Genomic DNA, 12639 nt, shown 5'->3' with positions numbered 1-12639 from the left:
CTTCTCCACGCTGACGTCGGATCGTTTGCTGAAAGGCTGTTTTTAATCTTATCAGCATAGCTCCTCTGAGGCCAAGTTTACATTAGACCGTATCTGTCTCGTTTTCTTCGCGGATGCACTGTCCGTTTACATTAAAACACCGGGAAACGGGAATCCGCCAGGGTCCACGTATTCAATCCAGATCGTGTCTGGTCCGGTGCTGTGTAAACATTGAGAATATGCGGATACACTGTGCTGAGCTCTAGCTGGCATCGTCATTGGACAACGTCACTGACATCCACCTTCCTGATTCGCTGGCGTTGGTCATGTGACGCGACTGCTGAAAAACAGCACGGACTTCCGCCTTGTATCACCTTTCATTAAAGAGTATAAAAGTATGAAAATACTGCAAATACTGATGCAAATACTGCCCATTGTGTAGTTATGATTGTCTTTAGGCTTGCCATCCTTCCACTTGCAAGTGGTAAGTGACGCGCATGCCCGATATGCACTGAAATCACACACACAGCGGCTCAGTCCCGAATCACTGCTCGTGCACTTCACTCGCGGGGCCGGAGTGCGCACCCTCCAGAGGGCACTCGCTGTTCAGGGCGGAGTGATTTGGAGCGCAGGATGCCTGCGGAGCCGAGCGTATCCGTGTATTGGCGTTGCTGTGTGCACGCGAATCGTGTATTGGCGTTGCTGTGTGCACACTAATCGTTTTAAAAACGTTAATCTGATGATCCGCTGATACGGTCTAATGTAAACCCCACCTTAGCTGCTTTCACCTCCATTGTCTGTGTTTCTGGTCTGATTATACAGAACTGTCTCCACTTTTGTAGGCCTCTTCGTTCTGACGAAGTTGCCGGAGTTTTGCAGCGAACCAGGGTTTATTGCATGTGTGGAAGGTCTTGGTGGGCGCGCACACATCCTCACAAAAACTGATGTAAGATGTCACAGTATCAGTCAGTTCATGCAGGTCTGAGGCTGCAGCCTCAAAAACACTCCAATCAGTGCAGTCAAAGCATAGACTGGTACCAAAATTCAAAAAAGTGCTTATTTAAGGAGTTAAAGGCATTTTTGAGACAAAGTCGGCAAACAGTCTTATTTTGTCAATTTGGGTGTGCCAAATTCAAATCTGCAATATGCCGCGCTCTATCTGACCTCTGTTGACCTCTAGAGGTCATTGAACTTTGGACCTGTAAATGTCTCAGCTGAACCCAGTTTCTCAGCTTTCTAAGGAATGAAATGTACTAAAATGATTAATGAAGTTAGCAAATGGCCTTGTTTGTTAAATGTTTGGGTGCTGAATTCATTTTTCATTTGTAAAACGACATATCACCTCTGATAGGCCTATGCATTTAACGGCATTTTTAAACTGACTTTACTCCCCCAAAAAGAATATGAACAGACAAAAAACAAATAGAAAGGAACAAATCAGGGCTTTGAACCGGTTCAAGGAATGAAAATGAAAACCGGGAACTTTTTCTATTTCACATGGAACAGAAACGAAACCAGAAACTTTATTATTTTTTATGTTCCGGAACAGAAACGCTTATTAAAAATAATGGTAACCGGTTAATACCGGTTTTTATTTCATTCCTCAAAGTTTCCGTAGCCTACAAAAAGTCATTCTTCTCCTGCGCAAGTTTCTATGACCCGCTGGGGTTCACTTCCTGTGTGACGTTCGCTGACTGAATGGAGAGAGCGGGAAGGTGGACTACTATCACGTCTCCACGTGATAAGTGAGTAAGTGCATTACTGAGTGTCTGAGCAAAGAAGAGCCTGAACGTTGCAACCTCCCTATTGGCTGTTTGTAAAAATGTATCAATTGTTGCCCTTCCCACGGGAATCATCGCGGGCTCGAGAGACGAGACCTGACGAGTTAGTTCGTTGGTAGCAGAGCAAAATGTCTGGACACAAATCAGGTTTTCAGAAAAGGAAAAAATAAACGGAGAGTCGAAAATACAAAAAAGGAGGCAGAAAATGCAAAACAAGTTAAGGTAGGACAAATGGTTACTTTTCTGAGGCAGCCCGCCGTGGCTGCAGGCTTTCAGTTGTCATTGAATGGTTACTTTTCTGAGGCAGCCCGCCGTGGCTGCCTGCAGGCTTATTTATTATAGCCCATTTAGTTAAAAGAGTTGATAAAATGTTTATAGTTATGTGATGGTTGTCCTGATTTAGACTGGTGGGTTTTTTTTGTTTGTTTTTTTTGGGGGGGGGGTTGCACGATGTTGCACCCGGGTCCAGATTAGGGCAGAACCGGCCCTGGCTACATTTCAGGTGTAGTTTGTTTTATGAATGTATGTACTTGCATAGATGTGTACTTGGTCTTCCAATATGGCGCCTAACAAAATCTTGCGGCGCGGTGACGTCATGCGGTAGCCCTCTATAGGGCCTGACTAGCCTTTGATAACACACTAAACAAATTCTTTCATTTTTGGCACTTTTTCTGTTTGTGTAGATGGGAAGATGTACTGAGAATCCAAATCGTCAACATTTGAAATAATCGTTTTTGAATTATTTCTTATTTAATGAAGGTTGTAATAGAATTAGCCTACATTTGGCTTAAGCTGGATGAGACAGACATTAATTTTATAGCCATTTGTTAAACAGTTGACAGGGAACGTAATTAACCGTTCCGGGAACGAAATTTTTTTTGTTCTAACCGGTTCGGGAATGTCTATTTAATGGTGGAACCCAAAACCGGAAACGTTTAATTCCGTTTCTGTTCAGAACGAACCAATAGGAAAAAAATTTTGGTTCAAAGCCCTGGAACAAATACAACATTAAATGCCAGTCCATGTACATGTGACTTACTTTTCACAATGAGAATGCCTAGGCGATCACCTTACATAACATTGCATTACATTTAGCAGTTATTGTTTATACAAAGCTACTGAAAAAAGGACAGATTCAGCAGCATACAAAATGTGGGGGCATACAGGGTATACAGGTTAATCAGGGTTAGTATGAGTTGTTTTTTTTGTTTGTTTTTTGTAAAGGCTTTACCCCGTTTAAAACAAAACAAACAACAAAGAAAAAAAACTCTCAAAGACTGTCTCAGAAATGCCTTTGGGTGTCACAATTCTGGATTTTGGTACCAGTCTAGCAGGCTTGTAGTTCCACTTTGGCCTCATCGGACCATCTCCTCAGTCTTAACTACAGGCTTAGCAGCTTTCAGCTTCTGCCTGTAGGACGGGATAAGATGAACCATACAGTGATCAGATAGTCCCAAGGCTGCACGGGGTACAGAGTGGTAAAACACTAACACTCTGGACCATTGTTACACTGTTTTAGAGTCCCTGGTGGGACACTTAATGTGCTGTTTATATTTTGGCAGTTCATGGCTGAGGTTTGCACTGTTAAAGTCCCCCAAAACAATGAGCAAAGAGTTCGGGTGTTTTTTCTCCACATTGTTTATCTGGTCAGCCAGGTGTTGTAACGCCTCATTAATACATGCCTGAGGAGGGATGTAGACTCCAACCAGAATAAACGAGGAAAATTCTTGCGGAGCATAAAACGGTTTGCAGTTTATGAATAATGACTCCAGGTGAGGACTGCACGATTTGTTTAGAACTGTGACATCAGTACACCAACCTTTTGTTAATGTAAAAGCAGACTCCGCCTCCCCTCGTTTTCCCCGTGTGCGCCATTTCGCGGTCCGCTTGGTGCAGGTGAAATCCAGGCAGGTGGAGAGAAGAGTCTGGGATGTGCTCACCAAGCCAGGTTTCAGTGAAGCACAAGGCAGCAGATCTGTTAAAATCTGTGATTGTGTTGAGGAGCAGCAGTTCGTTCATCTTGTTGGCCAGAGAGCAGACGTTAGCCAGGTGAATAGATGGGAGCGCACAGCGCAGTGCGTAACCCCTGCTGCCTCAGTCTGATGAGCGCGCTGGCTTGCTTCCCCTGGTGTCCTCAGCGTAATCCATAGAGAGCTGCTGTTCCTCCAACAAGTAGCTCTGGAAAACTTTCCGGATCAATGAAAGCCGATGGAAAAAAAAAAAAAAAACTTTACTGGTGGTTATTCCAATGTTTATAAGTTCTTCTCTGGAGTATGTGACCTGCAAAGCAGCGCAAGAAACGCAACAAATACACAAAAGCGAAGTACCGAGGCAACCGTCTGCGGCGCCATCTTGGAAAACAAAAATGAGGTGCATAGTGCTGAGTGGGCTGTAAATCATGCACCATGGGATTGAGTGGAATAACTTTTTTTTTTTTTTTTTTTTTTTTTTTTTTTATATCAATGTTCACTGGATTTTGAGAAACATAACTTTTTTTTTTGGCAAATTCAGTGTTATTTAAAATGTCAAATCCTTTCTGCTTAGAATGTAAACAAACCAGCGAAATGACTAGTAATTTGTGAAAAAATGCTGTAATTCTTGAGTATACATTCTTGCCATCAAGTACTTTTATTCCATATTTTGTTGCCCCCCCCCCTTTGGTTGGTTTAGCAACATGCTCAATTTAGTTTTTCTCTACTCATGGTATGAGCAGATACCCTAGTAGTAGAGTAGCCCATCGGTGTGCAACTGCTGATGTTCGGTGAATGTGGATTTTGTGTAAATTGGTGTGACCTTGTGTTTTTAGCCTGAGCAGGAGCTCCCTAATAATGCTGCAAAACTGCATTTAATCTGGAAACTAATGCAAATTCTTTACTACTGGGGGGGGGGGAATGTTTGAGGTGGCTTGTGATAAGTTATGTCTGCCTGTTTTTAATTTATTTATAAAATCATCTCTCGTTTCATAATGTTCAGAAGTTTGGCCCAAAGATTCCCAGTGGCTTTGAGCCTGCCTCGATGTCTGCACCTCGAGCCAGCCTTCTACAGCACAACCGAAACACATGGCACCGAGGAGGAAAACGCTGCTCTCTAGCCTCAGCAGATAGGACTGTCACAGGTCAAAGGTAACACTTCCTGTCTACGCAAAGTGCAAGCTGCAGGTCCATGTTTGTGACTGCTGCCTTTTTTTTTTCAATTTTATTTTTTTAAATAAATGTATTTTCCTTTTTTCATTTTTTTTTTTTTTTTTTTTTTTTTTAATTCTCATTTTTCCTGTTTGTGTCAAACACTAACGTTCTCATAGCAGCCAAGCTGTATTTGGAATTTAGTACAAATAGTGCAATATTTAGTATTTTTATAATTTACTTTTTAGTTATTTTTAATTTAAATTTTACTACTATGCAGTGTTTACATTTTTGTGTTGTCATGAATGTAAGCCGATGAAGGCCAGGTATGTGATGTTGCCTCTTTACTACGATCATGCCCAAAGCCAAAGTGTGTTTTGAAAATTTTACTTTTGCACTCTGGCTTTTCAAATTGCTGTATTTCAGCTTCAGTACCAGCAGGTGGAGCCACAGATTAAATTGCTCTGTGTCAAAATCCTGGGCCAAAGTGTTCCTTATGTCACAGTAGCCTGTACCTTATGCTTTCCCCAGCCAACAGCCAAATCTTGATTTTGTTTGCCTGAATTTTCAACTTTCCTCATTCTCTTCTGTACCAGACTGGTCACAGTGATGCTGCAAAAATTACTGGTAAAACTCTTGCACTTTGTAACACAAAGGGAATTAAATTAATTTTTTTTTAATGGGTAAAATTTACATGCACTGTAAAGATTGTATCCCTAGCATGCTGGCCTATTGGCTTTCCATATTTTTTGTAGTTCAACTTTGGCACCAGTAGGTCGTGCTAATCCATAACCCTTCTTTCATGATACTCACTCTGTGAAGGTTGCATTCTGTTCATATTGGTCTGGCAAAATTTTTGCAAGAATAGTTTTTAACACAGTATTTTGCTCCCATTGGCTTTCCACATATATGCAGTTAAATGCCCACACCAGCAGGTGGCACCAAAGATTTGTACTGTTCAATTCCCTTAGTTTTGTGTGACTATGCTAGGATGAAGGTGCATCCTGTACCAGTGCCCCTCAGAATCTCTTGGCTCATAAAAGTTCCATCACTGTTCTATGCAAATATTGGTGCTGTTGGTCATGGTCATTGGTGTCCGTGAGTCACTGTAATGTGAATTGATCAAGATTTTAACCAAATCATGTGAACATGTTTTTAATCCCCCTTTTTTTTCCTAACTTTAAAACCATGGAAAGTAACTTATTCTTGCCATGTATTTCACAAAGCCAAGTGTAAAATGAATATTTACGACGTGAAAATATTTACGATCCCTCTCGGGGAAAGGTTATTATTGTAGTATCCCAAAGATGGCGATGGAGAGCACAGGACGGACATACACACGGTGTCTTTATTGCGGAGTTATGAATGTAAACTTTTTTTTTAATTGCCTTTTGATCCCTGAATATTTTTATGTAAAGAATTTTCTACAGATTATTTTTTTAAATAAACATCTGACTAAATGGCTCAGGTCTTTCATTTCATAATGGTATTTGAAAGTTGTTCATTTCATTAACATTACAACTTAATGTTTAGTTTCACGCATTTTCTGTTTAATAAAGTGTTTTAGCATTTTTATTAGCACTTTATTGTGTATGTGCACTTCTCCTAATAACTTTTGTTTATAGAAATAAAAGTAAAATATTATTTAATTTGTTGTAAATACTATTGCTGTGTTTTTTTTCATACATAACTTTTCCTCAGTATTTTGACATTGTTTTAACTTGTAACATAATTGCTTCCTGTATATGGATGTGTTCCCTGATTTTCAAAAGCTCTAAGGTCTTTATGTACTCTGGGTGGTGCTCTGAGAATTGTACTAGAAGTGGTTCTTGCTGCAGCATCTTTTCTCCCATTACTGAAAGCTCTGTACATGCTCAGATTAGCTATCATTGCCTACCATAAGTGAAACAGTGTAGAAAAGTAATGTTTTTCATGCATTTTTCCTGTTAGTTATTAGTCTAAGAATAGTAAACATGGTTTAGTATAGAAAATTTGATCAATGTTTCTGGCTTTCAAGTGGACATGTTTTAGCTAGCCTATGGACACGTCGGGCCTTGGAAGCAATTTGTACAATCCTGAGGTTGGTTTAGTATTGGTATGCAGTTTCAGATTATCTCCATGTTTGTGTGGGTTTCTTTTAGGTTCTCCTTTTACCACATACCTCTCAAAATGCAGGTAGGTGCTTGGCTGTGTTTAAAATGCTGCCAGGTGTGAATGTGTGTATGCCTTGCACCCCATGGCATTCTTAGGATAGGCTCCTAGGAATTAAAATTTTGCCCTAGTGTTAAGATGTGTAGAAAACTTATACTTTTCCAAACACAAAGTTAAGTCACTGAAGGATGTGATGCATGGATGGTTTTTAAAAAAAAAATAATTTTAATAAATAGTCTTTTTAAATGTTTGAAGTTAAGGACTGTTTATGTGGAATGTGGTATGAAGCCTGTAGAGGTACCTGTCTGTATGTGTATATTTAGCCAAGTTTGAGCATGTTTTAAGAATGTAATTGGTGTGCCGGCCTCTGGTAGTGATTCCACTGTTGTAGTTCGGTACCACTGCGTACTGATTGAAAATGCCATGATGTAATTCTCCATGGCTGAGCAGTCTAGAGCACAGTCCAGGAAAGGAATAGATTTTGCAACGAAAGTTCAAATCCTGGTGTTGATATTTCTGAGCAGGCCATTTTTTTTTTTTCTATTTATGTACTGTAGCTTCAATTTCTCAATCAGACAAAGGCTGAGCTCAGACCTGTACAGGTCTCTTTGTTTTTGTAATTGTATAAATGGGCTTTGTCACACGGTTGTTGAAGTCTAAACATTTTCACGTTTTAAATACAAATTCTAACATGCTTCATAATTTTACTGTTTGCATGGAACCATTCTGAGGTTTTTGTGGTAAAACCTGATTTTCTTTTTTTTGACAGAGCTTCGGTACATGGAGACCTTGAATAGGAAAAATGTAGTTACTTGAAGATGAATGGTTTGGTTTATTATAGAGCCTCTCCATTATTCCTGTAAATGAAGACAAACTTTTTTTGAAGCTTGAGGAAGTATGGTTTATACATTTTCATAAGTACATGAACAGTTTATTAGTGCCAGTTAAACTGCATGACTGTGATATAACTCTCTTAAATCCAGAATGGTTGGTGCAAGGTCTCATGGCTTTCATATTAATTTCTAGCTTGTAGGAACTAAAGTTTTATGAAAGGGATAAGAGGGTGGCATGGTGGTGTAGTGGTTAGCACTACTGCCTCACAGCAAGAAGGTCCTGGGTTTGAGCCCAGTGGCTGACGGGGCTTTTTGGTGGGGAGTTTTGCATGTTGTCTGTGTGGGTTTCCTCCAGGTGCTCCGGTTCTCCCTCCCCAGTCCAAATACATGCAGGTTAGGCTCTAAATTGACTGTCGGTGTAATGGGAGAGTGAATGGTTGTTTGTCTCTGTATTGGCCCTGCAATGACCTGGTGTCTTGTCCAGGGTGTACCCAGTCAACTGAGAGAGGCTCCAGCTTGCCTGCAACCCTGTACAAGATAAGCAGCTACAGACGGAAAGGGACAGGGCAACCCCCATGTCCAGTAAACTCTCACCAGATGCTTTACTCATGGTTTATAAAAATCAGCCTTTCACCCTTCATGCACTTAGGAATAAACAGTCTGCAGGAAAAAATTGAGAAGGATTTTACTGGCACATATATTTTAAGGAATTGGTTTGAGAAGTTTGAAATGAGCTAAAATCTAATTAATTCTATCACCTGGTGGAAAACCTGGAAAAGTTATGGAATGTGATTTATGTCGTTTTCCAGGACTGGAATACTCCTGGAAACATGAGCACCCTGGAAAAGTTATGGAATTTATCTGCCTTCCTTTGTGAACAGTGTGATTTTAAAATTGGTTATTGTATATTGTAAAAAGAAAATCGTGCGTGTTGATTAACCGGCCAGTGCGGAGATCGTTACTGATCCGCTTCCCCCCCCCCCAGCCACTGTTCATGTCACATGTGACGTGCGTTGCCTAGATGCAATGTAAACTTCCCTCAATCTTTAGATCAGATCAGGCTTGTACTATGCCAAGAGACAAAGTACACAATGCCAGGGAAATGTACATTTAATAATGTCTGGCTTCATGCCGAAAAATACAAATCGTGGTTGGTGAGGGTAGAGGACCCTGCAAGAGCCAAATGTATCTTGTGCAGTAAAATATTTGACATAGCTAACATGGGAGAAGCAGCTCTTACTAGCCATGCCAAAGGCGCTAAGCACCAAGCTGTAGTCGCTGCCCGCCAAGCAAACTCGATCGCCAGGTTTTTTTTTGTTTGTTTTTTTTCCCCAACCTCACATGACACCCACATTCACGCCGACACCTACCTCCATTACTGCCACTTCATCTTTGAGACAAGGAACGCTTTCAAGTGCTGTGACTAGAAATGACTCGTTTACTGCGGAGATATTCTGGGCACTAAAGGTAATCAAAGCTCACTACTCCTTCAAGTCGTGTGAGGATACAGTCCAGTTGTTCCAGGCCATGTTTCCCAATAGATAGCCACAAGATTTGCGTGCGGTGAACGCAAGTGTGCATATCTCTGCACATTTGGCCTATCTTCATAACAAGGTAAAGAAGAGAATGAGAATGCGAGATTGTGAAAGCAGCCATAACATTTTATATCCTGTTTATTCCGAACATGTTTGTTTGAACATGTTGATCGAATAACAACACAAACATGGACTCCAGTCTTCAGCTCAGACAAAATAAGTGAGAAGGAATGAGGTGAATGCAGCACCAAATAAGAGAAGCAGAAAGAATGTAACTCAAGAAAACCCCTATTAATCCATTAAATGTCGAGGTTCACATTTGTAAACCCCTACTACAACACACCTTTCCTATTAGTTTCACTGTAGTTACTGAATAAATAAACTTAAATGGTTATAATGTGGAAAATTCCTTTTAATTTTGTTCTAAGGGTGTGTACATTTTGGTTGCATCGTCGCTTCTATTAAACACTTACTTTGCACTAACTATGGTTTACGTAATATTTGGCGCATATATATAGTTGTGGTCAGAAGTTTACATACAGTGACATGAATGTCCTCTTGGATATGAATGTCATGGCAATATTTGGGCTTTCAGTAATTTCTTTGAACTGTTCTTTTTCTGTGGCAGAATGTACAGCATACAGCTTTAATTTAAAAAAACAACACGAATTTGGTGCACAAGTTTTTTAATTTTCTTTGGGTTTTCTGAAATCAACACAGGTTCAAAAGTATACATATAGCACACCTAATATTGACATTTTAGAGGTTATGCATAGTCATGGAAACTTGTGGCCAACTCATGGAAAAGTCATGGAAATTTGTTGGTTAAAATGTGTACGAACCCTGTGGTGTGTTTCCCTCTCACTAATGGCTTTGGATTGTGGGAGGAAACCCACACAGGAAGAACATGCAGCCTCCACACAGAAAAGCTCTTGCTGGCCACTGGGCTCGAACCTGAGACCCTCATGATGTGAGGTAACAGTGCTAACCACGATCCCATACACACACACGTACATAAGTGTGTGTGTATGTGTAAATGTGAAAGTTTGCTTGAAAGTTTGTGAACCCTTTAGACTTTTCTAGATTTCTGCATAAATATGACCAAAAACATCAAAAAGTCCTAAAAGTAGATAAAGAGAACCCAGTTAAACAAATGAGACAAAATATTATACTTGGTCATTTATTTATTGAGGAAAATGATCCAATATTACATATGTGAGTGGCAATAGTATGTGAACCTCTAGGATTAGCAGTTAATTTGAAGGTGAAATTAGTCAGGTGTTTTCAATCAATGGGATGACAATCAGGTGTGAGTGGGCACACTGTTTTATTTAAAGAACCGGGATCTATCAAAGTCTGATCTTCACAACACGTTTGTGGAAGTGTATCATGGCATGAACAAACGAGATTTCTGAGGACCTCAGAAAAAGCGTTGATGCTCATCAGGCTGAAAAAGGTTACAAAACTATCTCTAAAGAGTTTGGACTCCACCAATCCACAGTCAGACAGATTGTGTACAAATGGAGGAAATTGAAGACCACTGTTACCCTCCCCAGGAGTGGTCGACCAACAAAGATCACTCCAAGAGCAAGGCGTGTAACAGTTGGCGAGGTCACAAAGGACCCCAGGGTAATTTCTAAGCAACTGAAGGCCTCTCTCACATTGGCTAATGTTCATGAGTCCACCATCAGGAGAACACTGAACAACAGTGGTGTGCATGGCAGGGTTGCGAGGAGAAAGCAACTGCTCTCCAAAAAGAACATAGCTGCTCATCTGCAGTTTGCTAAAGATCATGTAGACATGCCAGAAGGCTATTGGAAAAATGTTTTGTGGACAGATGAGACCAAAATGGAACTTTTTGGTTTAAATGAGAAGCATTATCTTTGAAGAAAGGAAAACACTGCATTCCAGCAAAAGAACCTTACCCCATCTGTGAAACATGGTGGTGGTAGTATCATGGTTTGGGCCTGTTTTGCTGCATCTGGGCCAGGACAGCTTGGCACATTGATGGAACAATGAATTCTGAATTATACCTGCGAGTTCTAAAGGAAACTGTCAGGACACCTGTCCATGAACTGAATCTCAAGAGAAAGTGGGTCATGTAGCAAGACCAATGACCCTAAGCACACAAGTCATTCTGCCAAAGAATGGTTAAAGAAGAATAAAGTTAATGTTTCGGAATGGCCAAGTCAAAGTCCTGACCTTTTATCCAATCAAAATGTTGTGGAAGGACCTGAAGCGAGCAGTTCACGTGAGGAAACCCACCAACATCCCAGAGTTGAAGCTGTTCTATACAGAGGAATAGACTAAAATTCCTCCAAGCTGGTGTGCAGGACTGATCAACAGTTACCGGAAATGTTTAGTTGCAGTTATTGCTGCACAAGGGGGTCACACCCAATACTGAAAGCAAAGGTTCACATACTTTTGCCACTCACAGATGTAATATTGGATCATTTTTCTCAATAAATAAATGACCAAGTATAATATTTTTGTCTCATTTGTTTAACTGGGTTCTCTTTATCTACTTTTAGGACTTGTGTGAAAATCTGATGATGTTTTAGGTCATATTTATGCAGAAATATGGAAAATTCTAAAGGGTTCACAAACTTTCAAGCACCACTGTGTGTGTGTATGTATGTGTGTATATATATATATATTGTGTGTGATATATTGATATATCACACATGTGTGTGATATATATATATATATATATATATATACACCTCTCCTAGAACTGCCACCTTATTGTGGTGGAGGGGTTTGTGTGCTTGAATGATCCTTGGAGCTATGTTGTCGGGGGCATTACGCCCCTGTTAGGGTCTCCCAAGGCAGACAGGTCCTAGGTGACAGGCCAGACTAAGAGCAGTTCACCAAAACCCCTTATGGATAACAATCGATCAAAGACTGTGACATCGCCCAGTATGGCGCAGCCGGGGCCCCACCCTGGAGCCAGGCCTGGGGTTGGGGCTCATATGCGAGTGCCTGGTGGCCGGGCCTTTGCCCACGGGGCCTGGCCAGGCTCAGCCTGAAGCGGTGACGTGAGTTCACCGCCCACGGAGGTAGCCGTAGGGGATTGGTGCAGTGTGGATTGGGCGGCAGTCGAAGGCAGGGGCCTCGACGACCTGATCCCCGAACACAGCGGTGAGCTGTTGGGATATGGAATGTCACTACGCTGGGGGGGAAAGAGCCTGAGCTTGTGCAGGAGATTGAGAGGTACTGGCTAGAGATTGTTGGGCTC

At 41.0% G+C, this 12639-nt stretch overlaps 1 protein-coding gene across 1 annotated transcript in view; it reads left to right on the top strand.

Annotated features, from left to right (window-relative positions):
* LOC132885922 (terminal nucleotidyltransferase 4A-like) overlaps positions 1–12639 on the top strand; it is a 92559-nt gene that overhangs the window by 38435 nt on the left and 41485 nt on the right. The window contains exon 13 of the mRNA XM_060920455.1: positions 4734–4882. Within this exon, the coding sequence (XP_060776438.1) occupies positions 4734–4882 (149 nt within the window). The remainder of the gene's footprint in view (positions 1–4733; positions 4883–12639) is intronic.

This window comes from Neoarius graeffei, chromosome 5 (genome assembly GCF_027579695.1).
Source record: "Neoarius graeffei isolate fNeoGra1 chromosome 5, fNeoGra1.pri, whole genome shotgun sequence".
Classification (NCBI taxonomy): domain Eukaryota; kingdom Metazoa; phylum Chordata; class Actinopteri; order Siluriformes; family Ariidae; genus Neoarius; species Neoarius graeffei.
The sequence above is the reverse complement of the archived record's forward strand: the minus strand, read 5'-3'. Positions and strand labels throughout refer to the sequence as shown.